Below are 27,824 nucleotides of genomic sequence, written 5' to 3' on the forward strand. Positions count from 1 at the left end.
ACCGCACTGGTATGACAATGCCCTCTTGAAGCAAAATGCTAACCTCAGACTGCAGAAGTCAGAGGTTGAAGATACCCTGTTGGTTCGTACCAGTTAAAAATAAAACGCCGTGATGAACTGTTCGAAGTAGAGTAATGTTTAGTTACTGCGAGAAGGCAAGAGAATGCTGAGAAGAATAATCAATCAGCCACGATGGAATGGTGAAGCATGGGTATGAGTGCTGAAGAGAAATACTGAGAGGTAACAAAGCAGTTACACATATCTAGAGATTGAGCTCTAATTTAGCTCACATATGCAAATATCTGTCCATTCTCTGCTCTATTTTGGTCACGTGATGTCACGGGTAAGAAACTGACATAAACAAGGCAGAAATTGACAGAAAGGAGGAAGTATGTAGATGCTGGGAATTTAAAGCAACACGTACAAAATGATGGAGGAATTCTGCACGTCAGGCATCAGCTATGGAAATTAACAGTCGATGTTTTTGGACCGTCTGAAAACTCAAGTAACTGCCATACTTTTCAATTTCTCTTCACCACCTTGTCCCACTTCTGATTTTCAACATCTCCCACCATTTTTACCATACACTCTGTTCAGGCTCTCCCACTGTCCACACTTCCATTCCTCTTATTTGCCCAATACGCTCTTTGATGTTAATCATCGTCCTTTCAGGCAGTGCAAAACAAATCATAATGCAAAAATAATGGAATTAGGGACACATTTGTGCTTGCTTCAAACGACCTAACGCGTTCAGAAACTACAGTGCCCAGTCCCTCCCCCACTAGCGCTGTGCCTTCGCCGTGGCCGGGGGAGGGCCGGGGATGCGACGCCGCCGTCATTAGCCGCGTTACGTGCTGCCGAGGCGAGCGCAGAGGTTGTTGTGGACGGCAGGTGAGGACTGGCTACTGGCTGTGGTTGGCGCGGTGTTTGTAGAGATGTCGGCGGAGTTTTTGGCACGATCCTTTCAGAACTTGAGCCTGCAGCATCCCGACGGCAGGCGAACGCCTAAACCGCGCAGGGGCAAGAGCAAGCGACTTTACTTGCTGAGAGGACTTCCTGGATCGGGCAAATCCACTCTGGCCAGGTTTGTTCTTATTTAAAGCTCCTTCCCAGTCCAATTATTGGAACTAGGGACATTTAATCCGAAACGTGAGCAAGTGGTGATGGGAATCAGCACCAACATTAATGATATCTGAAAAAAGTTAACAGAATTTAGACATAGGTAACTCCGGGGGGAAATCGCTGGATCAATTAATGCCCCGTACGATTTTTACAGAGTTAGGGAACGAACATTTCTTAGTGCATGTTTTTAAAGAAGGGAAATGCATTAGTTATATCTCTAGTAATGGTAGAGATCCTATAGCCAGAAAAGAAACTGCTAGCTTTGTGACCTAGGTTGAGATATACATCAACGATTCCTGTCTTAGCGCTAACCCCCAGCCCTTGCCCGTGTCTAGTAAAGGGAATCCACCACTTTTATTGCACCAGCCTGCAAGTATAACTCCAGTGGGTTCCATTATCTTCAATATGGTACCTGTAGAAGCCACAATGTCCCCTTCTCCCGTCTTCAGCATATTGTGATGTATTTTAAGTTCACTCTTTAATCCCATAAATAACTTTTCTTGGGATCTTTTAACGACAGGAGTTGCAACACTACCCATTCATCTCCCCCCTCCTCACGCACTTCCAAATGAAGGAGCAAACTTATTGCACTTCAGAAATAAAAACAGTAAATGCGGGAAACTCTCAACCTGTCAGAGAGCAGCTGTAGAATATGTAACAGTACAGGCCCTTCAGTCCACAATGTTGTGCTGACGTTTTAGATTACTCCAAAATCAATCAAATGCTTCCCTCTGGCACAGCCCTCCATTTTTCTTTCTTCTGTGTGCCAATATCTAAGAGTCTGTTAAATGTCCCTAATTCAGAACTGAACACAACACTGCAAGTGTAACCAGAGTCTGCAACGTTACTTCACAGCTCTTGTACTCACTCCCCTGACTAATGAAGGCCAACAGATCATACACCTTCTTAACCATCCAATAACCTCGTGTGGCAGCTTTGAGGGATCCCCCTGTTCTCCACACTTCTAAGAATCCTGTCATTAACCCTGTACTCTGCCTACATGTTCAACTTTCTTAAGTGAATCACTTTATACTTTTCTGACTGAACTCCATCTGCCATTTCACCACCAGCTTTGTATCCTATCAAACTATAACATTGTAACTATAACAACCTTCCAAACTCTCCACAACATCACCAACCTTCATGTCATCTACATACTTCCTAACCCACCCTTTCGCTACCTGGTCCAAATAATTTATGAAAACCATCAAGAGCAGGGGGCCCTGAGCTCATCCTGTGGAACACCACTGGTCACTGATCTCCAGGCAGAAACCTCTGTTTCCGTGGTAAGCCAGTTCTGAATCTACACAGCTTCATTTCTCTGGATGTCATGCCTCCTGACTTGCTGAATGAGCCTACTGTAGGGAACCTCGTTAAACTAAAATCCTTACATACCACATCCTATGCTTTACCTTCATCATTGTGCTTTGTCCTATCAGCAGAGAATTCAGGCAGGCCTGTGAGGCATGAATGGGAGTCCATCACAAAGTCACAATAACTATTCCAATTAGACTCTGCATCTCCCAAGTGCTTGTACTTACTGTTCCAAGAATTCTCCCTAATAGTTTGCCCGCCACTGAAATAAGACTCACTGTTCAAGAAAGGCAATAAGAATAGTCCTGGGAATTACAGATCAAAAGAATAACATTTGTCAGAAAGAGGAATAGATAAGCTTTAAGTTCCTTAATTTTAACCTGTGCCTTCACATTAGTTGACTGCATTCATTGCTTATAATGAGGAACAAAAAGCAGATTGAGGAAAATACTTTGCGGAGCGGCTCCAATCAGCTGACAAAGATGGCCTTGAGTTTCTTCTCATCTTTATCCTATTCCCACCTTTCTGATCCAACATAGATCAAGATAAAGTCAAGACACTGCATTTTGTTTTCTGGTCATGACATTTATGTTTCCTCTTTAAACAATGCACCCAAGAAGTATTTGAGAGGCTCTGATACAGTGCCCACCCCTTCTGTATGTGCTGGTGGCAGGACCCTATACTATGGCCCATTTCCATAGAACCTGTACAAAAGCTGCATTCTGCAATATTCCACTTGGATGCATTCATTGGTGGACATGTCTTTATACAGGGAAACCAAAGTGCATCTTTTACTGAGTTGATCTTCCAGTACCAATATATGCTTGTCTTGGTACGCAGAGTTGAAACTATAGATCAAAGATCAGAGACCTTTGTTATGCTGCTCTTTAGGGTTAATCTCAAGAAGGATTATTGCATTCTTTTTCAGATCATCTTGGTAAACACACAGTCCATGAGGAGCTGGGTAACTGATGTGCAACACAGTTCTCTCAAAGCAGCATATACGCATATGGGGTGTCAGAGTAGAGTTGCATTGGCGCAATGCTATTACAGCTCAGGGCACTCTGTAGTTCACAGTTGAATTCCAGCACCATCTGTAAGGAGTTTCTGTGTTCTCCCTGCGAGTGTGTGGTTTTCCTTCGGGTGTCCAGTTTTCTCCCACAATCTGGATGTAGTCATTTGTAGTTGGTCATGGTAAATTGTTCTTTGATTAGGCTACGTGAGTTGCTGGGCTTGCAACTCATTGGGTCAGAAGGGCCTGTTCTGCACTGTATCTCTAAATAAATAAATACACAAATAGATAAATACTGGATGTGAGAATCAATTTTGCAGGAAAGGCCTGACAAAGGAAGTGGTTCTCGCTGCTGTCTAAGTGAGGTTTTGGTGGTAGTTTGTGAGTTCTGGCAATGAGGCGTTTTACCAATTGATGTTGGTAGTTTGCTTGGAATCCATTCCACAGAATCTATTGTCTTTTTGCAGGTTGTTCAGTGCTGACCTGATGGACTTGTAACCAAAGACTTTTTTTTCTGCAGAAATAAGAAAAGTTAATGCGGGAAGTATCAAGTCAATGGAAAATTAAGCATCAATGAGGTCATATGCACCTATAACAAAACCAGGGGCAGGTACAATCCCAAGAAGTAGACCAGGTTCATGCCTGCCATCAAGAGGGAGCTCTATCTGCACATTTCTAATTTCTGTTTGACTATGGCTATTCGCTCCCAACCAGTTCCTGCTGTGACTTGACTCCTCCAAACCAGATTCACTGCATTTTTAAGATGGTGGAGGAAACAAAAGATCATTTTGGCCAGTTGCCAAATAACACCCTCATTCTTGATCAGATTGACTCTAGCCCCTGAGACTTGCTCAAACTCATCATAGAAGCTGATTGATTTGCGGACATACTGTGAGTGCAATGTTGTCCGTGCCAATTGCTGATTAATTCCCTTTTCCCCTTATGCTTGTAGATGAGACTGATGATGGCTTTCCTCGTGGATTCAGCTGCATTGCTTGTTTTAAGCATTGTATATTGTCAGGTTTGGTTCCAACCAGTCAAGTACAACTCGGCCAGTATGCTATTGCTTCTTATAATGCAGAGTATTCAAGTTGCTCTGTCTATCTAATGCTTCCTGGCAATGTAGGAAGCAGTTTTACAAAGCAGGTGATTCTAACTTCACTTTTCAGTCATTGTTTATTCAACCAGGAATTTAAAATGTCAGTATGGTGGTGCAGTGATATTGAGTACGGATGATTATTTCGTCAGACAAGATGGGTCCTATTTATTTGAGAAGTACTTACTTGAAGAAGCTCATGAATGGAACCATGAGAGAGGTGAGTAATTAAATTTGTCTTTAAAATTTCTATTTTTATTGCATTTGGAAAAAATTAAATTTACAATATAATACTTAATGTATTTTTATAATGCATCTGTTTTCAGCCAAATCGGCCATGAGACAAGGGAAATCTCCAATTATAATAGACAATACCAACATTCAAGCATGGGAAATGAAACCATATGTGATTATGGTATAACCTAGATTTCAATTAATTTCAATATGTACTGTCCATGTTATTTGAAGATTGTAATTTGGAGAATTCTGTGCTATAAATGTTTCTTTCTCTATTTCTATTTGTTAAACCAGTTTAAAGCCAGTTTTCCCTTTTTTACAGAAGTTTACTTTTTAACTTTATCATTGTACTTTTGTTAAGGAGATGCCAGAGTTGTTCTTAATCATTTACTTACTGCAGTGAGCTATCTTATTCTTATTTCTAATTAGCACTTTAAAAATGTGATGGCTTTAATTTTTCAAGGAAGTATCAGCAGTCATCCACATAATTTGCATCTTCCTTCACAACCAAGATAGGGATTTGCTTGAGAATGTGGAAGTTTCAAAGTTTGCTATATTTTCTGAAATTTTGGATTCGCTCAGAGTGCAGTTCCGCAGGAATTTTGTCCTAGATTAGTCCCAACAGCCAGGTCAAAAGGTTAGATCAGGTAAGGGAGGGGAAAGACACTTTTTAGTTGATATACTTTTTTATAGGTTGCTTTAGTTTATTTTAATGTTTAATATTTATTTGTTTTAATTACTAATAAATGAATTTTAATTCTATTTTAGTACATTTCAATATTTTTAACTATTCTGGAGTTTTAATAGGTTTGGATGCTTTTTGAATATTAGAATTTATTGATAGTTTTAATGGCTGGCTAATCTGATTTAACTATCAGTCTTTTTATCTGCTTCAATAGTCTGTCACAGTGGGTTAGAAATTGTCCTTGAACCTGAAGATAATGCTTTTGTATTTTTTGCAAAATGAGAGGGGGAGAATGGGTGGGATTTTTAATTATTATAGATGCTTTACTGAGGCAGGGAGAAGTGTAGGCAGATTATACCAAAATGAGGCTGGCTTCTGTGTGGTACTGTATTTTCTGCAAATATTCCTTTCCAATATTGACAACATTTATAGACACAAGAACCTTCAATTTTCAGACCCTAAGCAAAGGGAATCAAGGTTCACAGCATTTTGAAGCACATACAGACTTACTGTACAATAACAAATATTGCCAGCTTGATGCGTTAAGGCATTGCTTTGAACAACTTAAATTTTGAAACACTTGGGATTCTGCAAATGCAGGAAATCCAGAGTAGTACACACAAAGTATTGCATCTAGCAGCATCTATGGAAAGGAATAAACAGTTCAGTGCTTCGGGCAAGACCCTTTATCGTGACAGGAAGGGAAGAGTGAAGAAGCTGGAATAAGGTGGTGAGGGGATGGGAAGGAATACAAACTAGAAAGTGACAGGGAGAAGGCAGGTGGGTGGGAGGGGTGAAGTGAGAAGTGGAAAAGGTGAAGTGCTGAAGAAGAAAGAATCTGATAGGAGTGCAGAGTTCCCATGGGAGTAGGGGAATGAAGAGAGTCACCAGAGGGAGGTGAGAGGGGAGCCAACACATCATAATCCAAATGGAAACAAAAGACAATCTGCAGATGCTGGAAATCTAAACACACACAAAATGCTGGAGGAACTCAGCAGGCGAGGCAGCTCCTATGGAAAAAAATACAGTTGACATTCTGGACCGAGACCCTTCAGCAGGACTGGAGAAAAAGAGGTGAGGAATCAGAATTAGAAGGTGGGGGAGCAGAGGGAGAAACACAAGGTGATGGTTGAAACTGGGGGGAGGTGGCGTTGAGAAGGGTGAAGTTAAGATTTGGGAAACTGATAGGTAAAGAAGATACAGGGCTGGAGAAGGGGGAATCTAATAAGAGAGGACAGAAGGCCTTGGAAGAAAGGAGCAGGAGCACCAGATGGAGGTGATAGGCACACAAGGAGATAAGGAGAGAGAGGGAAAATGGGATGGAGAATGGTGAAGGAGTGGGGGGGGCATTATTGGAAGTTTGAGAAATTGCTGTTCATGCCATCAGGTTGGAGACTACCCAGACGGAATATGGAGTGTTGCTCCTCCAACCTGAGTGTAGCCTCATCACGACAGCAGAGGAGGCTGTGGAAGGACGTGTTGGTATAGGAATGGGAAGTAGAATTAAAATGGGTGGCCACTGGGAGATCCCACATTTTCTGGCCGACCAAGTGTAGGTGCTCAGCGAAGCAGTGGGATGGCAGGAGAATGGGGTGAGGGCAGATGTGCCCCAAACAGTCCTTCCAGGTGAGGCAACACTTCACCTGTGAGTATGTTGGGGGCATCTACTGTACCTGGTGTTCCCAGTGTGGCCTCTTGTATACTGATGAGACCCAATGTAGATTAGAAGACTGCTTCGCTGAGTTCCTGCGCTCTGGCAGAAAAAGCGGGATCTCCCAGTGGCCACACATTTTAATCCACTTCCCATTCCTATTTCAACATGTCTATCCACAGCCTCCTCTACTATTGTGATGAGGCCACACTCAAGTTGGAGGAGCAACACCTTATATTCCATCCAGGTAGCCTCCAACCTGGTGGCATGAAGATTGATTTCTCGAACTTAGGGTAATGGACTCCCACTCTCTTCATCCCATTTTCCCTCTCTTTGCTTATCTCCTTGTCTGTCTGTCACCTTCCTCTCATGCTCCTCCTCCTTTTCTTTCCTTCATGACCTTCTATCCTCTCCTATCAGATTTCCCCCTTCTCTAGCCCTGTATCTTTTTCACTTATCGACTTCCCAACTCTTTACTTCACTCCTCCTGGTTTTATTGATTACCTTGTGTTTCTCCCTCCCCTCCCCCCCACATTTAACTCTTAACTCCTCATCTTCTTTTCTCCAGTCCTGCTGAAGGGTCTTGGCCTGAAACTTCAACTGCCCTCTTTTTCCACTGATGCTGTCTGGGCTGCTGAGTTTCTTCAGCATTTTGTGTGTTGGTTGATAATCCTGTTGGGTAGAGTCCAACCTGATGGCCTGATACTCAATTTCCCTAACCACTGGTAATATTTCCCCACACCCCTTCACTCTTCTTCCATTCTCCATTTTGGCTCCCACTATATTTTCTCTTTACCTACCTATCTGGCAACCCTCCTCCTTTCTTTTTTCCCATGGTCCATCTCCTCTTCTATCAGATTCCTTCTTCTTCAACCCTTAAGTTTTCCATCTACCACGTCCCAGCTTTTCACTTCACCCACCTGCCTTCCCCCTTGTGTGGCTTGTACTCCTTCCCCTCTCCCCCACCACTTTATTCTGGCTTCCCCCCCCCCCACTTTCTCACCATCCTGATGAAGGGTTTCAGCCTGAAACATTGATTGTTTACTTTTTTCCATAGGTGCTGCCTGACCTGCTATGTTTCTTCAGTGCTTTGTGTGTTATTTTAAAAATTTAAGTGTTTTTAACATAATAAAATTCAAGAAAAGTTAAGTATTTAATTGCCAAGGGATATAACAAAATAGATTACATATGTTCCGGTAATTATTTATTTCTAAACTCATCTCTTCTGTAATTGAGAAATCGCGACTGCAGTAATTTCAGCCAATTACAATTTTTTTTTTTGCTTTACTAATTAGTTCCTGGAAGGAGTTTTTCATTATAGTGCTAGAAATATCTTTCAACAAAGAATTACGTTCTTGCACAACTTCTACTTATTATACAATGATTCAGGAACTTGTAAATTTTAGGTGGAAATGTTGTTAAAATTCAGTACTGGGTTGGGTCTCTAGATTTTAAATCCAGAATTAATGTTTTGTCATCAACAGGCAAAAGAGAATGGTTATGAAGTGGAATTCAGAGAACCAGACACGCCATGGAAATTTGACATTAGAAAACTAACCAGGTTTAAATCTTTTGATCACTTTATGTGTAAGAATAGCAATTATGTTTATACTTTTGTCTACTGCAGATTTTTGTAATGTACGGAAGAAGAGCTTAAGGTTATCAAAGTTAATATCAGCTTCTATAGAACTTGTATGTAATATATAGAAGTTCACATCATGTGTTCAGAAATGGGTTAGGGGTGAAAGATGAAATGTTTAAGGGGAACATCTTGACTCAGGTGGTGAGAATATGAAACAAGCTGTCAGCACAAGTGGTGGATACTGGGTTGATTTCAACGTTTAAGATAAATTAGAAAATGTACATGGATGAGAGGAGTATGGAGGGCTGTAGTCTGGATGCAGACCAATAGGACTAGGCAGATGAATGGTTTGGCACGCACTAGATGAGCCAAAGAGTCTGTATTGTTCTATCACTATAAATGATTCTTAATCATATTTATTCAGTCATAATTTCTGTTTTGGGCAATAACTCTGGAAGTGAATTCCACCAACCTGTAGTTATAGATATAAAGAATTTTGTTTATTTATGTGCTTATTTGGGGCACCACAATCTTGTAGTGGTTAGTGTGACACTATTACAGCTCGGGGTGTCAGAGTTCGGAGTAAAATTCTGATATCATCTGTAAGGAGTCTGTACGTCCTCTCTATGGAATGTGTGGGTTATGTCTTGGTCTCCGGTTACTTATCACTGTCCAAAGATGCACTAGTTAGTAGGTTAACTGGTCATTGTAAATTGGCCTTGATTAAGCTAGGGTTAAATCGGGGATGTTGAGCAGCATGGCTCGAAGGGCTGGCAGAGCCTATTCCACGCTGTATCTTAATAAATAAATAAAATACTGCACTTAGTCTTGAATCAGTGTATCCTTATTATAAATTCCTGAAGCAATCTACTTTAGCTGTTGTTTTCCTTTTATGATTATAAGTATTTCCATTATATTATTTCCATATATTTCCATAATCTGTTTTGACAGATGTAATTAGTATTTTTAGCACTTTTTCTTCTATCTCAACTGCTTTCTAAATTTAGCTTTTATGGCATCATGACACAGAATCATAGAAATTTATTCTATTTGGCTCATTGTATCCATTCAGTGAAAAAGGGCTATTGTGACTGAAAAGCAGAGTTTTAAAATAGCAGATGGAATTAATCCAACATTACCTTTTGTCTGTAGCCATGTGAGTTACAACATATCAAAGGCTTATTAAAGTATTACTACTTTAAGTTTATTTTCCCTCAACTATGTTTTTATGGGAAGAATTCCAAACTCTGATTACCCAGTCAATGACTTGTTTTCCTTCTTCTCTTCTCAATTTCTTTTACCTATTAATGCAAAATTGTGCTGTCTGGTCATTAATCTTTCTGAAAAGAGTAACAGATTTTCCTAATCATCCCATTTAGATCTATTATCGTTACATATGCCATTGTTAAAACTTTCTTTGGCTTCCACTTTTGAGGAAAACAAGCCAAGCTTGGTCAGTCTTCTAATTAGTCAAAGAGTCATTCAGCATAAAAATGGGCTTTTTGGCCTATTATGTCCATGCCACCTTCAAGTACTCAGTTATACTCAGCGGCCACTTGATGAAGCACACTTGCTCATTAATGCAAATATCTAATCAGCCAATAATATGGCAACAACTCAATGCATAAAAGCATGAAAACGTGGTCAAAAGGTTCAGTTGTTATTCAAAACCGAACATCAGAATGGGGAAGAAATGTGATCCAAGTGACTTTGTGGGATGATTGTTGGTGCCGAAAGGGGTGCCACCGGGGATTTTCATGCATGAGTCACTAGAGTTTACAGGGAATGGTGTCAAAAACAAAAAAGTGAGCAGCAGTTCTGTGGGTGTAAACGCCTCATTAATGAGAGTGGTCAGAGGAGAATGGTTTAAACAGACAGGAAGGAGACAGGAACTCAAATAACTGTGCGTTACAGCAGTGCTGTGCAGAAGAGCATCTCTGAATGCACGAACCTTGAGGTGGATGGACTACAGCAGCAGAAGTGCACAAACATATACTCAGTGGGCACTTCATTAAGTTTAGGAGGTATGCAATAAAGTGGCCACTGAGTGTATTCAAATTCCATTTTCCAATACTTGGTCCGCATCCTTCCACGTCTTGGTAATTTAAGCCCCAATGCAGGTTTATGAAACCTACATAATAAGAGTGAAAAGTTAGCAAGTGACAAAATTAGTCCCCTCGAAGATCAGTGTGGTCATCTATGCATGGAGCCAAAAGAGTTGGATGAGATCTCAAATCTGTTAAGTGAATAGAACTGAGGCAAAATTGTATTGAGGTCATGGACCTTATTTGGATTACAGAGGCTGGGGTGCTTGCTGTCTTGAGGCAAATTAGGTTTGATAAGTCTGCATGGCCTGACAGGGTGTTCCTTTGGACTTTGTAGGAGGCTAATGTAGAAATTGCAGGGGCCCTGATAGAGGTTTTTAAAACATCCTTAGCCACAGGTGAGGTGTCAGAGAACTGGAGGATAGCTAACACTGTTCCATTATTCAAGAACGGCTCCAAGAATAAGACGAGAAATCATAGGCATGAGAGCCTGGCCTCAGTGATGGGTAAATTACTGAAAGGTATACCAAGGGACATAATATTTTAAGTACTTGGACAGACAGGGCCTGATCAGGAATACTCAACTTAGCTTTGTTTGATTGGTTGTATCTAACCAATCTTGCTGAGTTTTTCAAGGAGGTTACCAGGGAAAGCAGTGGACATTGTCCACATGAATTTTAGCAAGACCTTTGACAAAGTACAGTATAAGAGGATGGTCCAGAAGGTTCAGTCGCTTGGCATTTAGGACGAAGTATTCAATGCATTCAACATTGGCTTTGCAAGGTAACCAGAGAGTGGTAGTAAATGGTTGTCTCTCTGACAAACAGGGATTGGTGCTGGGTCCATTGTTGTTTGCCAACAATATTAATGATATAGATGATCTTGTGGTAAACTGGATCAGCAAATTTGTAGGTGACACTAAGGTTGGGGGCATTTTGGGAAGTGAAGAGGCTATCAAAGGCTGTAGCAGGATCTGGACCCACCGGGGAAAAATGGACCAAAAATGGCAGATGGAACTTAATGCAGGCAAGTGTGAGGTGTTGCACTTTGGGAGGACAAACCGGGCTAGGACTTGCACTGTGAATGGGAGGGCATTGTGGAATGTGGTAGAACAAAGGCATCTGGGAATACAGATCCATATTTTCTTGAATGTGGCATCACAGGTAGATGGGATCATAAAAAGAGCTTATGGCATGTTGACCTTCATAAATCACAGGTTTGAGTGCAGGAGTTGAGATGTTATTTTGGAATTGTTTAAAGCATTGGTAAGGCCATATTGTGTGCAGTTCTGGCCAACTACCTCAGAATCAGAATATGTTGTCATGAAATTTGTTTTGCAGTACATTGCAATGCATAGTAATAAAAACAATAAAATACAACAAGGAATATATATATATAAATAAGGTAAGTAGGTAGTTGCAAAAAGCAAGGGAAAATACTGAGGATTATACATGGGCTTATTGTCCATTCAAAAATGATGGCAGAGGAGAAACAAGCTATTCCTGAAATGTTAAGTGTGTGTCTTCAAGCTCCTCCTTGATAGTAGCAATGAGAAAAGGGCATGTCCTGTGTGATGGAGGTCCTTAATGATGGATGCCACTTTTTGAAGCTGTCCTGGATGCTGGGGAACCTAGTGCACATGATGGACCAGCTAAGTTGGTTGTTTGCAACTTTCTGCAGATTTTTCCGATTCCCTGCAGTGGCTGCTCCATATCAGACAATTAGAATGCTCTCCACAGTCCATCTGTAGAAATTTGGAAGTCTTTGTTATCATACTCTTAAGTCTCCTCAACCTCCTAATTTAATATAGCTGCCATTGTGCCTTCCAGGGCTGAGTGGAGAGCCAGTGAGATTGTATCCACTGTAGAGCTACTGTGGAGATAGGCAAATTACAGTGGATCCAGGTCCTTCCTTAGGCAGGAGTTGATTAGCCATGACCAACCTATTAAAGCACTTCATCACAGTAGATGTGAGTGCCAGTGGGCATTCATTGTTGAGGCAGCTCACCCTGCTCTTCTTTTCTTCCTTTTAAAGCAGGTGTGAACCTCCAACCTCAGTACTGAGAGACTGAAGATTTTCTTGAACACTCCCACCAGTTGATTGGCACAGGAAAAATATCAAAATTAAAAAAGTACAAGAAAGTTTAAAAGGATATTGCTGGGATTTGAGGATCTGATTTAGAGGGATAGGTTGAATAGTTTAGGACTCTATTCCTTAGAGTGTAGGAGAATGAGAGGAGATTTGATGGAGATATAAAAAATAGTGAAGTGTATAGATAGAGTACATACAAGCAGGCTTTTCCCATGAAGATTGGGTCTCAGAGACTAGAACTAGATGTCATTGGTTAAGGGTGAAAGGTGAAATAGTTGAGGGGAATCTGAGGGGCAACTTCTTCACTGAGAGGGTGGTGAGTGTGTGGAAGTGGTAAATGTGGGCTCAATGGCAACATTTAAGAGAAGTTTGGATTATGAAGGGGGGCTGTGGTCTAGGTGTGGTTGATAGGACTAAGCAGAATAAACATCTGGTATGGACTATATAGGCCTAAGGACCTGTTTATGTGCTGTAGAACTTTATGACTGTACATTTTTAATTTTGTTCAATTTCTTAAGTGGCATCTTTTGGAACACTTGAAACATTCATGTACACATTGAATGGTTCACCCTCACTCCTCTCTGCTGCAACAGCAAATAGGCCTCTAACAGTGTTATCAAAAGTGACTTCCATTTTATAAGCCCATGTTGACTCTCTGGATCCTATTATTTTCAAACTGTCTTGTTACCACTTTCTTAATAATACAATCCACTATCTTCTCTACTATTAATGTCAGGCTAACTTTATTGAAGAGCATAGTGGTGGATGGTTATTGGTTAATCTTCGAGAAACAGTTGCAGAAATTGTAAGTTAAAAATTCCATTCTGTGACAACACCAATGAGAAAGTGACAAAATCATGGCTAAAAAATGTTGATAGTATTACAGTAGATCCAAATGGAAGCCACGTTAAATTGTCAGGAAAATACCACGCATTAACATTGGAAGCAGTTTAGAATTCAGCAAAAAGAATCTAAGACATTAATTAAGAAAGGACAAATGGAGCTGGAGAGTAAATAGAGTTGGGGCAGCACAGTTACATAGCGGTCAGCGTAACACTGTTACAGCCAGTGATTTGGGCTCAGTTCTTGTTACTGTCTGTAAGGATGTGAGTGTCCTTCTCATGTTTAAGTATTCTTCCATATTCCAAGGTCATACGGACTGGTAGGTTAATCAGTCACATGAGTGTAGTGGGACATTGCAGGCTCATTGGGCCAGAAGCTTCTGTTACTGTTGTTACGTATACCGTAACTGGATAACTTACCAGCAAAGATAGAGAGGTCTGTTGAAGTCTGTTGTCACTATTTTCAAACGTTTTATTCGTAAAGGGACACAAAAGTAGGGTTAATACATACATTCAGATAGGGCACATTGTCAACACTCAATCTAAAGCGTGGGTATATCAATAATCATCATTATTAAATGAGCTCTGCTGATGTCTAGGGGTTAATAGATTGTCCGTTGGAAATATAAAAGTCACTCTGAAAGTCTGCCGGCCTCAGCCCGTTGGAAATCGCTGGGTTTTTCGTGGGGCGACCGAGAGAGAGAGATTGGGGGGAGAAGAGAAAGAACTTGCCGAGTCTTGATGAATCTTCCGTGAAATCAGGGGAGCGTTGGTTTCCTCTCCCCGATGTTAGTTAAAGCAGTTTTCTGTGATTCCAGCCACAGATTCCAATCCTGGAATCTAACGCACGTGGCTTCCTTCAGAATGGCTTCCCGCTGCGGCGGGACACTCTCGTGTCTTCTTGGTGCGTCTGAGGGGCTGTCCCCCTGAGACTCTCCTTTATACTTCCTCACGGGGTCGCAGGTGTCAATCAGGTTGGGATGATGCAATCTCTCTCTCAACCAGCCCACCTTGCCCGAAGGCTTTTCACGTGATCTCCATGAGACAATAGTCGCTGTTGTCTTTATTCTGTATCGCTGGTGGTACCTGCAATTTGGCACGTCTCTCTCTCTCTCTCCGACTGGGTCTACTGACCCCCCCCCCCCCCTTCAACGGGTGCTCTTGCGATTCTCACAAAGGAGGGGGCTGAGATCATAACACTATGCTGTATCTGAAGCAAAGGGAATAGATGCATTGATTGTCATCAATGGAATGGTCCCTGCCAGTTTGAGCATGGCAAATGTAAACCCACTATTTAAAAGCGAAATGGAGAAAACAGCTAACCATAAATTCATTGGCCTAACATCACTATTATGTTAATTGTTAAACAAAGGAAATGATAACAGGACATTTGGAAAATATTGATGGTATGGTTTTATTAAAGGGAAGTTGTGTTTGATAAACCTGCTGGAACTTTTGAAGTTGTAGCTGTTAGAATAGCTAAGGCAGAACCAGTAGTTGTTGTTCCTTTCTGTATCTTGTGGCAACCTAGCCAATTCTTTAGCATTTGTCTTTTTCACAAGGTTGAATTGCTAGCTCACACTCAATCCAGCATGGATAGAAAGGAAACACGAAATGTCAACAGTGCTTCTCCCTATAGATGCTGCCTGGCCTGCTGTATTCCACCAGCATTTTGTGTGTGTTGCTTGGATAGAAAGGAGCTGGTCTGATATTAACCTGGGACCACTTGCCTTGAAGTCTGTTGCCAATGCCACTACACTGCTGTCTGGTATAACCAGTGGATGTGTATTTGGATCTTCAGAAGATCTTTGAAAAAATTCTACAAGAGAATGGTGTGCAAAATAAAGTGCATAGGATTATGATTATTGGCATGAATTGTAAATTAGTTGACAGAAAAAAAAATCAGGGAAGAAATAAATGGGTCTTCTTATTGCGTAGCATGTAGTGAACAGTCAGGTCCATGAGGGATCAGTGTTTGTGGACTATTTGTATGAGTGGACTGACTATTATTTCTGAGAATGCTGACGACATTAAACGGGATGGAATGGCAGTGAAATTAATGTGGATACTGAGACCCTTAATCACCATTGGATCTTTTATGTCTATCTGACAATACTTAGTGGCCATTCCCTGTTGTTTTGAGTAACAACCCTTATGTTTGGTAGTGGAATTATCTAGGTGGGGATGCCAGGCTGTCTTTCCATGAAGATATGGCATTGAGTGCTCATGAAATTTATTCAGTTTCACTGCTTTCAATGGTGATATTGTACTGGTAAACTCCAAGATACTGGTCCGATATCATGACTACTGAAATTGTGTGCATATTTAACATTTTACCTGAAAGGTGATGTGATAATCCCCTGATGTAGTATTAAGTACAGAGACTAAATTACATACTTATCATTGATGGGAATTTTAACACAAAGGAAACTGTTTGCATTGAGGAAATTTGACATGTTTTGTTGTTATCCTCTGAATATTATGAATGATAACTTGTATAGTATTCTGCAAGTATATAGTAGATAGTTTAATTTTATATATTTTTGAATGTGTACAGAATAAATACTCACGGTGTTTCAAGAGAAGCAATTGAACGGATGAAAGAACGATATGAGAGGAATATCACAATTGACAAAGTGCTACATGCAGAAAGGGGAAATTAACTGATGCAGAGTTTCAGAAGAGGAATGAACAATGATGGGGGAACATCTGACAAGCTTAGTACATGAAGCAGTACTACTTGTTGGACAGTTGCAGGACTATTTTCCAAGTTTGATAAGTCACATTTTAGTCAGATTGGAGCAAAACTGCTTTTAAACTAACTTTTTAAAAAAATGTTAAAAGTGGTAAAACACTAAAGGTTTTTAATCACAAACTAAAAATGATAATTGTGACCAACATATTTTATTCCTTTGTTTTATTGCATTTTGTCAAATGCAATTTGCTTGTTCTTTTGAGATGCTTGAACCAGAAGCTTTACTGTGGACTTCTGTTTTAAAATTTCCTGCAGCAAATTTGTACCAGTAGTTCTAAGCTGGATGCTCTTGTTCAGAATTTGTGATGGTAAAAGTCAATTGTTTTGTTTTTTAAAATTAGGGTTAGTTAATAATTTAAATCACAGAACCCGTGTAACAATTTTTGTATGTGTAGATGTATATTGCATCTACAATTATTTTTAATTAATTCTCAGGATTTTGGCATTGCTGGCAATGCTGGCGTTTATCACCCATTTCCAATTGCTCTAAGTTGATAAGTAGTATTTTGTAGTGATTTTATACAGTTGAATATATTGGTGGGTGGGTGCAGGAAGGGTTCACAAATACAATAGATTTCTTTTCCATAAATAACTTCAGTGAGCCACTTGGATTTTTTAAGACATTGTCTCATTATTGTCTATACTAACAGCCTTCAGTTTCATTGAGTGATTTGACATGTTCAGATATTATAATTTAATACTTATATTATTTAAGTACATTAGAATGAAAATACTGAAATAAAGTAATTTGTTACTTTTAATGTGTCTGGTTCAAACTTTTTTTTAAAGAATGATGTTCTGTTACCTCTACAGCACTTCAGTCTTTTTACAGTTGTAAAGATGCATATCTTTTTGATTAGCGTGATATCAATGTTGCAGTGGATTTGGAACAGTTTTAAAATCTGCTAATTTTTAATTGGCAGACAACCCCATTTTAAAATATCCATGCCTTTAATAAAACATGGTGGAGATTTTGTGAAGAAATTCACTGTAGTGAACTGGGGGTGCTGAGGCTGAGAATTTTCTGGATCTTATTTTCCAGGGCAGCTACCCTGCAGCCAGAGAGAATTTAGGATTACAGATGACTGTCTGAAAGGCAGGAATCTTCAAGTGGCATTCTATATTGAAGGAATAAAAAAACTGAGATTTTCATTACCATGGTTTTAGATGTACAAGGTAGTTCATGTAAATAAGTAAATAGAATATATTAAATACGAGATTCTGCAGATGCTGGGAATGCAGAGCAACACTCAAAAACTGCTGGAAGAACTCAGAAGATAAGGCAGCATCTATGGAAATGAATTAACAGTGGACATTTTGGCCCAAGACCCTTTATCAGGACTGGAAAGGGAGGGGGAAGACCAGCCCTGATGAATGAAACGTTGACTGTTTATTAATTTCCATAGATGCTTCCTGACCTGCTAAGTTTTTCCAGCATTTTGTGTGTGTTGTTCTAGAATGCAGTATATTAAACAAGTTTTTAAGAGATCCAATTAGTCACCTGAAATTAAAATATGGCCATAACAGAGACCTGACCATATAAAGTTTGTGATGGATACTGAAACTGAGAATGAGAGGTGTTGAAACAGAGATTCTTGAAAGGGATATTTAAATTTTTGAAAAAAGGAGAGAAACCTGTCACTGATGAAATATCACTTGCTCTAAGGAATTAGGGATTATAGAAGATGATGGACAACTTTTATGTTGTTTATGGTTAGAATCTGGAATGCACAGCTGCCATTAGTAATGGAAGCAAATTCAATAATACAGATCAAAAAGATTACCTGCTTAGAGTTAAGAAGTATAGACAGGCCATTATGCAATCAGGAGTATTTTGTAGGACTACATAAAGGAATAAAATTTACAGGGAAATTAGTGATCTGTAATAGTTAGAATAGTGATAACAATGGTTTTCCACTTTCCTTAAAATAGAATGTGTTGTGATACAATTGCAAAAGGAACAGCACAGAAGAGAAAGAAGAATGCAGGGGTATAGGTAGGACTAGATATATTGCTTTGAACAGAACTGATAGACACAAATGTATTGAATAGACTCTTATGATCTAACTTTTCCTGTTTTGTTCCCTGTGCAACTGTCTGTGACAGGATTTCACCATGGCTATTTGTTTCCAGTGGCTTTGTCAAACTACACTCCCTGTGGCAAGTGTCACAGAACCGTAGAGCAGTGCAGCATAGAAACAGGCACTTTGGCTCATTTCGTTTGGGCTAACCTGTTATCCTCCCACTGAACTGCATCTGCACCATAGCCCTCCATATCTGTCCTATCCGTGTATTTATCCAAACTCTCTTAAATGTTGAAATCAAATGCTCATCCACTACCACTGGCAGCTCATTTCACACTCTTACCAGCCTCTGAGTAAAGTTCCCCTTCAATAGTTCACCTTTCACCCTTAGCCTGTGACCTCTACTTCTCATCTCACCCACCTCAGTGGAAAAAGCCAGTTTGTATTTATCCTATCAAAAGCTCTCAATTTTCTCATCTATCAAATCTCCCTTCATTCTCCCATACACCAAGGAATTAATTGCTAAACTATTCAATCTTACGCTGTAACTCGGGTCAGGTTCTGGCAACTTCCTTGTAAATCTTTTGTGCACTCTTTCAATCCCATTGATATCCTTTCTGTAAGTAGGTGACTAGAACTGCACACACTGCTCCAAATTAGTCCTCATCAACATTGTGTACAACTTCAACATCCCAACTGCTGTACTCTTACTTGTGCAACATCTCTCAATTGTCTGCAATAAACTCCACTTGCCATACTTCAGCTCATTTTCCCAGCTAGTCCAAATCCCACTGGATATCCTTCCTCATTCTCCACAACACCCCTCGTCTTAGCGTCAGCTGCTAATTTGCTAATCCAATTTACCACATCTTCAGATTGTTGATATAGATGACAAACAACAATAGACCCAGCACCAATCTCTGTAGCACACAACCAGTCACAGGCTTCCAGTCATTGACTATCATTCTTTGGATTCTCCCATGAAGCCAATGTTGAATCAAGTTTACTATCTCATCCTGAATGCCAAGAACCTGAACTTTCTTGTCCAGCCTCTCATGTGGGACCTTGTCAAAGGCCTTGCTAAAGTCCATTCACCGCCTTTCCTGGTAACCTCCTCAAAAAAACCCTATAAATTGGTTGGACTCGACCTATTATATAGATTTCGTCTAACCAATCTTATCATACCACATACTGTAGGTCAGTGTGATTTGGAAATTTACTAGATGATCCATTCACTCAAACAACTTGTGCCTGTTTGGATGTTTTCTTCATTTATTTCAGTGGAACTGTAAATGGCTAAGTATTAAGCTGGTTTAAGAAATGTTATCTTTTAATTTAAAATTGTTATACTGAAATCAGGGACATTCAGTATATCAACATTTTAGGAAGCTGGTTACATAAAGTTGTTTTGGGGCATCCTATTCCACTTGTAACAGGATACAAGACCATAAGACAATAAGAGCAGAATCAGGCCATCTGGCCCATCGAGTCTGCTCTGCCATTCAACCATGGCTGATCCTTTTTTTATCTCTGCTCCTCAACCCCAGTTCCCCGCCTGCTCCCCATAACCCTTGATGCCATGTCCAATGAAGAACCTATCAACCTGTGCTTTAAATACACCCAGCGACCCAGCCTCCATAGTTGGATGTGGCAACAAATTCCACAAATTCACCACTCTTTGGCCAAAGAAATTTCTCCACATCTCTGATTTGAAAGGGCGCCCCTCTACCTTGACGCTGTGTCCTCCTGTCTTAGATTCTCCCACCATGGGAAACATCCTTTCCACATCTAGGCCTTTCAACATTCAAATAGTTTCAATGAGATCCTCTCCCCCCATGCTTCTGAATTCAGACCCAGAGTCATCAAATGTTCCTCGTAATGACAACCCTTTCATTCCTGGAATCATCCTTGTGAACTTCCTCTGGATCTTCTCCAATGCTAGCACATCTTTTCTAAGATGAGAGGCCCAAAACTGTTCACAATACTCAAGGTGAGGCCTCACCAGTGCCTTATAAAGCATCAGCATCACTTCCTTGCTCTTGTATTCTAGACCTCTTGAAATGAATGCTAACCTGACATTTGCCTTCCTCACCACCGACTCAACCTGAAAGTTAACCTTCAGGGTATTCTGTACAAGGACTCCCAAGACCCTTTGCATCTCAGATTTTTGGATTTTCTCCCCATTTAGAAAATAACCCGCTCAAATTTATTTCTACTACTCAAGTACATGACCAAGCATTTTCCAACATTGTATTTCATTTGCCACTTTCTTGCCCATTCTCCTAACCTTCCTAAGTGCTTCTGCACCCTACCAGTTTCCTCAAACCTGCCCCTCCACCAATCTTTGTATCATCTGCAAACTTAGCAACAAAGCCATCTACTGTATTCCATCATCAAAATCATTTACATGCAGCATAAAAAGATGTGGTCCCAACACCAACCCCTGTGGACACTACTAGTCACTGGCAGCAAAAAGATCCTTTATTCCCAGTCACTGCCTCCTATCAATCAGCCAATGCTCTAACCATATTAGTAACTTTCCTGTAATACTATGGGCTCTTAACTTGGTAAGCAGCCTCATGTATGGCACTTTCCATTGCAACATCCACTGCATCCCCTAAATCTATCCTACTTGTAATCTCGTCAAAGAATTCCATCAGGTTCGTCAGGCAGGATTTTCCCTGAAGGAAACCATGCTGACTTTGTGCTACTTTGTCCTGTGTCACCAAGTACTCCATCACCTCATCCTTAACAATTGACTCTAATATCTTCCCAACCACTGAGGTCGGGCTAACTGGTCTATAATGTCCTTTATGCCATCTTCCTCCTTTCTTAAAAAGTGTAGTGACATTTGCAATTTTCCAGACCTCTGGCACCATGCCAGAGTCCTGTAATTTTTTGAAAGATCATTTCCAATGCCACCACAATCTCTAAAGCTACTTCTTTCAGAACCCTAGGGTGCAGTTCGTTTGGTCCAGGTGACTTATGTACGTTTAGGTCTTTAAGCTTTTTGAGCACCTTCTCTCTTATAATAGTAACTACATCCATTTCTCTTCCTTCACACACTACAACATCAGGCACACTGCTAGTATCTTCCACAGTGAAGGCTGATGCAAAATACTCATTTAGTTAATCAGCCATCTCCTTGTCCTCAGTTATAGGCCATACAAGCTCTAAAACCTGATGGGCCTTATTTCACCTGGTGGGCAATGACATCTTTGGTGTTCACACTGGTACAGTTGTAGTTTTCCCAATTACTGAACCAAGATTAATAATATAGTTTATCTTTGACTGGAATGTCTTAGCCAGTTAAATCCTGAATTAAGCCCAAAAAATTCATCCCTGATTATTAAACTCATCTCAGATGTTAATTTTTTTCTTCTTAATCACAAGATTATCTTTCCACAGTATTTCCATATAAAAATCAAGATTAAAAATGAAATTATTAATTTACTGGCCTGTCAGTTTTATAGAAAATATTCAATATGCTTAAAACAAGTTACTTTTTGAATGTCAAATTTGAATATTAACTGAATTGGGAAGGTCAGTATAAATTCACTAATTTTAATGATGAAAGCATGACAGTTAACACCATTAACCTTGGCCAAACCTATGACTAATGTAACATTTCATAACTTTTGCATGACTTATTTCACAAGCTTTAGTTGAAACTCTACGGTAGTGCTCTACAGAATTTAGCTGAAGATCGTGAAAGTATAATTATTAAGAAGGCAATAGTTGAATAATGAAACATAAGAACTCCTGCTTCTTACCACAACAGAATCAAGTTTAATATCACTGGCATACATTGTGAAATTGTTCACTTAGCAGTAGCAGTACAATGCAATACATAAAAGTAAAAAATGTGAAATGAGGATCTGGTCAGATGTCAGATCTCTGAGTGGGAGAGCAGTCTGGAGATAGTGATCATAATTCTAACTCCTTTGCAATAGCATTGGAGAGAGATGGGAACAGACGAGTTAGAAAAACATTTAATTGGAGTAAGGGGAACTATGAGGCTTTCAGGAAATTGGAGACTTAAATTGGAAACAGATGTTCTCAGGGAAAAGTATGGAAGAAATGTGGCAAATTTCAGGGGATATTGGTATAGAGCTCTGTATAGGTACGTTCCAATGAGACAGGGAAGTTATGGTAGGGTACAAGAACCATGGTGTACAAAGGCTGTAATAAATGTAGTCAAGAAAAGAAAAGCTTACAAAAGGTTCAGAGAGCTAGGAAATGTTAGAGATCTAGAAGATTATAAGGCTACTAGGAAGGAGCTTAAGAAGGAAATTAGGAGAGACAGAAGGGGCCATGTGAAGGCCTTGATGGACAGAATTAAGGAAAACCCCAAAGCATTCTACAAGTATGTGAAGAGCTAGAGGATAAGATGTGAAAGAACAGGGCCTATCAAATGTGACAGTGGTAAAGTGTGTATGGAACTGGAGGAAATAGCAGAGATGCTTAATGGATACTTTACTTCAGTATTCACTCTGGAAAAGGATCTTAGTGATTGTAGTGATGACTTGCCGCAGACTGAAAAGCTTGAGCATGTAGATATTAAGAAAGAGGATGTGCTGGAGCTTTTGGAAAGCATCAATTTGTATAAGTCACTGGGACTGGACAAAATATACCCCAGGCTACTGTGGGAGGCAAGGGAGGAGATTGCTGAGCCTCTGGCGATGATCTTTGCATCATCAATGGGGACAGGGAGGTTCCCAAGGATTGGAGGGTTGCAGATGCTGTTCCTTTATTCAAGAAAGGGAGTAGAGATAGCCCAGGAAATTATGGATCAGTGAATCTTACCTCAGTGGTTGGTAAGTTGATGGAGAAGGTCCTGAGAGGCATTTGGAGGCATCCAAATGAACATTTGGAGAGGTATAATATGATTGAGTAGTTTGCATGGCTATGTAAAGGGCAGGCCATGCCTTACGAGCCTAATTGAATTTGTTGAGGATGTAACTAAACTCATTGATGAAGAAAGAGCAGTAGATGTAGTGTATATGGATTTCAGCAAGGCATTTGATAAGGTATCCCATACAAGGCTTATTGAGAAAATAAGGGGACATTGCTTTGTGGATCCAGAACTGGCTTGCCCACAGAAGGTAAAGAGTGGTTTTAGACGGGTCATATTCTGCTTGGAGGTTGGTCACCAGTGGAGTGCCTCAGGGATCTGTTCTGGGACCCTTACTCTTCGTGATTTTTATAAATGACCTGGATGAGGAAGTGGAGGGATGGGATGGTAAGTTGGCTGATAACACAAAGGTTGAAGGTATTGTAGAGGGCTGTCAGAGGTTACAACGGGACATTGATAGGATGCAAAACTGGGCTGAGAAGTGGCAGATGGAGTTCAACCCAGATAACCCAGGTTCATTTTGCTAGGTCAAATATGATGGCATAATATAGCATTAATGGTAAGACTCTTGGCAGTGCGGAGGATCAGAGCAATCTTGGGGTCCGAGCCCATAGGACACTCAAAGCAGCTGCACAGGTTGACTCTGTGGTTAAGAAGGCATATGGCATATTGGCCTTCATCAATCGTGGAATTGAATTTAGGAGCTGAGAGGTAATGTTGCAGTTATATAACCTGGTCAAGACCCCACTTGGAGTACTGTGTTCAATTTTGGTCGCCTCACTACAGGAAAGATGTGGATGCCATAGAAAGGGTGCAGAGGAGATTTACAAGGATGTTGCCTGGATTGGGGAACATGCCTTATGAGAATAGGTTGAGCGATCTTGGCCTTTTCTCCTTGGAGCAAAGGAGGATGAGAGGTGACCTGATAGAGGTGTACAAAATGATGAGAGGCATTGATCGTGTGGATAGTCAGAGGCTTTTCCCAGGACTGAAATGGTTGCTACAAGAGGACACAGTTTAAGGTGCTGGGGAGTGGGTACAGAGGAGATGTCAGGGGTAAGTTTTATACTCGGAGAGTGGTGAGTGCTTGGAATGGGCTGCTGGCAACAGTGGTGGAGGCGGATACGATAGGGTCTTTTAAGAAGCTTTTAGATAGGTACATGGAGCTTAGTAAAATAGTGGGCTATAGGTAAGCCTAGTAATTTTGAAGGTCGGGACATATGCAGCACAACTTTGTGGGCCAAAGGGCCTGTATTGTGCTGTAGGTTTTCTATGTTCTCTGAATTACAGTAAGTACATGTACATTAGATAGTTAAATTAGTGCAAAAATACAGAGTAGAAAGGTAGTGTTCATGAGTTCAATGTCCATTCAGCAATCAGAAAAAAACTTCTTGAATCGTTGAGTGTGCGCTTTCAGGCTTCTGTAGCTCTTCCCTGATCGTAGGAATGAGGTCAAGGTAATACCTGGGTGATGTGGGTCCTTAATGGTTGCCACCTTTTTGAGGCAATGCTTCTTGAAGATGTCAATACTACAAAGGCTAGTTCCCATAATGGAGCTCTCTGCAGCTTATTTTGATCCTGTTTTGCAATACCCCTCCATACCAGATGGTGATGCAGCTAGTTAAAATGCTTTCCACCGTACATTCATAGAAATTTGCAAATTGGTGCTGTGACACCACTGATATATCTCACTCCTCTACACCCTCTCATCACCATCTGAAATTCTGGCAACAGTTGCATCAACAAGTTTATAGATGGCATTTGAGCTGTGCCTAGCCACAGAGACAGAGGTGTAGAGATGCTATTACAGATGTTATTTTATTGGCATTCCACTCAACCCTGGAACATCTGGACTGTGAAGATACATACATCCAAATGCTCCTCATTGACTATAGATCCGCATTCAATATTATCCCCTCCTCAAAACTAATGAATAAGCTCCAAGACCGAGGCTTCAATACCACCTTGAGCAAACAGATCCTTGATTTGTTCACTTGTGGACCCCAGTACGTTCGGAGTTGGCAACAAGGTTAAGTACAGTTGCAATGCCATATTTAAGTTTGCCTGTAACACCACTGTTGTGGGCCAAATCAAAGGTGATGTTGAATTAGCATATGGGAGTGAGATTGAGAATTTGGCCAAATAGTGCCATAACAACTTCTCACTCAGTCAGTAAAACCTGTCAGTATTGACCACAGGAGGAGGAAACTGGAGGTCATTATTCCGGTTAGTGCATTAGAGGTGGAGAGAGAGTCAACTACTTTAAATTGCTGTGTCATCATTTCAGAGGATCTGCCCTGGGTCTAACATACAACTACCATTACAAAGAAGGCACAGCAGCACCTCCATTTTCTTAGAAGTTTGCACAGAATTGGTACATAATCTAAAACTTCGATAGACTTCTATTAAGGTGTGGAGAGTATACTGACTGGTTGCATCATGGCCTGGTATGGAAACACCAATACCATTGAATGAAAAGGCCCACAAAAAGTAGTAGACACAGCCTTCTCCACCACTGAGCACAAGGAGCACTGTAGCAGGAGAGCAGCGTTCATCAAGGACCTCCACCATCCAAGGCTATGTTCTCTTTTCATTGCTGCCATCAGGAAGGAGGTGCAGTCCAGGAGCTTCAGATTCCACACCACCATGTTCGTTGTGTAGTTTTTAATTAATTCTATTGTGATTTTTTCCCATTGACGAGTTAGAAGAAGATGAATCTGAGTGTAGTATATGGTGACATTAAGCAGAGGACAATGTACTTTGATAATAAATTTACTTTGTACTTTTGAATTTTAATGGAGTTAAACAGTGAAGGAAAAAAATCAGTTATTAGAAACATACAAAGTCTACAGCACAATACAGGCCCTTCGGTCCACAAAGTTGTGCCGAACATGCCCCTACCTTAGAAATTACTAGGCTTACCTATAACCCGCTATATTTTACTAACCTCCATGTACCTATCTAAAAGCCTCTTAAAAGACCCTTGTTATCATTGCTGGAAATGCAGAGCAACAAATCCTTGTAAGTGAAAATAAAGCTAGTGTTTCCTATGTAATTATCCAAAAATAGTTCCACCTGGGTTAAAAACACTAATGACAACTGGTTTATTTTTTCTTCACCTATTTCTTTCTGTAAACATCTCCAACATATGTACGGAAGCAAATGTAACTACAGTACAGAGGCATAAGCAGACATACCAAAAAATGCCATAGTCCTACTACACTCAGAGCCTGCATAATACCGAGGATGTATTCCTTGGAGGTGGAGTGCTGTGTAAATCAGTACTATGTGGGGTTATTATAACATTATGTAAATGAACATGCATGCCTGATTTTTTTTAAAAAAAAATCAAACTCCAGATATATTATTTTAAATACATACAAATAGGCCTAACCTGTACATGAGTGGAGCAGCAACACATCGCAGTCGCCGCAGAGGGAAGTGGGTGGTGGTCATGTTTTAGAGGAGGGACCCGGCAGTGGGTCTTCTTCAAATAGGCATTGAGATTTGACTGCCTTTTCTTAAGTTTTCTCTCATGAAGCAGTTCTCAGGTTGCAGGTAATCATGTTGAGAAAACCTCCTTGCACCTTACTGCTTTGCTCCCAGTCAGGATCATTATTGATGAACTGGTCCATGATTTATGTGATTATGGTGATGCTAGTGCTGAGGAACTTCGTGGTGAGATCTCTTGTTGGTGTTTGCCCTTCTCCTCTGTGTCCTCAGATTCACTCAGGGTGCATTGCTCTGCCAATTCTCAAAGCTCTTTGTTATTAAGGCTCTCACCATGAGAATGGAATAACTCTTCAACATCACCAGCACTAACATCCTCTAATCCTGCTGCAGTAGCCAGTTCAACTATGTTTTGGATGACTAGTTCCACCTGAAATCCTAGGATGTTGTTGGCATGCTTCTGGTTTCTTCCACATTCCATTCATGCAGTTGGAAGTTGCTTCATCCCAGGCTGCTCTGATACAGCTTTCATGAAGTTGTAGTCTTTCCGAAATTGCCTGGTGGATTGTTTGTCTTGACCTTCTGGTTCCTCTACAAGTTGCTTGAATGTGAGATGAAGGTAGTTGCCTTTAAAATTCAATATTACTCCTTGAGTAATATAGTGTGTTGGGTGGAAGGTAAACCACCTCTACAGGAATGCAGGTCTGAAGCATGTCAAGGTTCTCAGGGTGGCCTGGGTACTATTATTGGAGTATAAAAGTTGCATTGTTTGCTGTGTAACCAAAACTATGTAGTCAGCTTTGAGCTTGCTATTTGCTATGCATGTATCCAATTTAGTAGAATGAAATCTTAAGAATGTAGAAGATAATGGGGTGTTAATGAGAGGTAGCTAAGAGATGTGGATTAGAACATTATTAAGTCAATGGGTAGAAACAATTGTGGCTGATGTACTTGTGGTACGCAACTGTAGACCGATTGGATATGCTAATGCAACTAAACCAGGAGATTGCTATAAAAAATGCTATGTACAAGGATTGGTGGGCAATCAGCAACTAGCTCAATG

The 27,824-nt window shown here is 40.4% G+C and overlaps 1 protein-coding gene across 1 annotated transcript; it reads left to right on the plus strand.

The window, feature by feature from the left end:
- The first annotated feature begins 263 nt into the window (after positions 1-263).
- LOC132391199 (NEDD4-binding protein 2-like 1) lies at positions 264-17,122 on the plus strand. Its single transcript, XM_059964090.1, has 5 exons — positions 264-1,084; positions 4,637-4,764; positions 4,871-4,959; positions 8,602-8,678; positions 16,235-17,122. Exons 1-5 carry the CDS (start codon positions 936-938, stop codon positions 16,338-16,340), a joined length of 549 nt encoding a protein of 182 aa, XP_059820073.1. The 5' UTR covers positions 264-935; the 3' UTR covers positions 16,341-17,122.
- The last annotated feature ends 10,702 nt before the right edge of the window (positions 17,123-27,824 follow it).

The sequence above is a fragment of the Hypanus sabinus genome, chromosome 3 (genome assembly GCF_030144855.1).
Source record: "Hypanus sabinus isolate sHypSab1 chromosome 3, sHypSab1.hap1, whole genome shotgun sequence".
Lineage (NCBI taxonomy): Eukaryota > Metazoa > Chordata > Chondrichthyes > Myliobatiformes > Dasyatidae > Hypanus > Hypanus sabinus.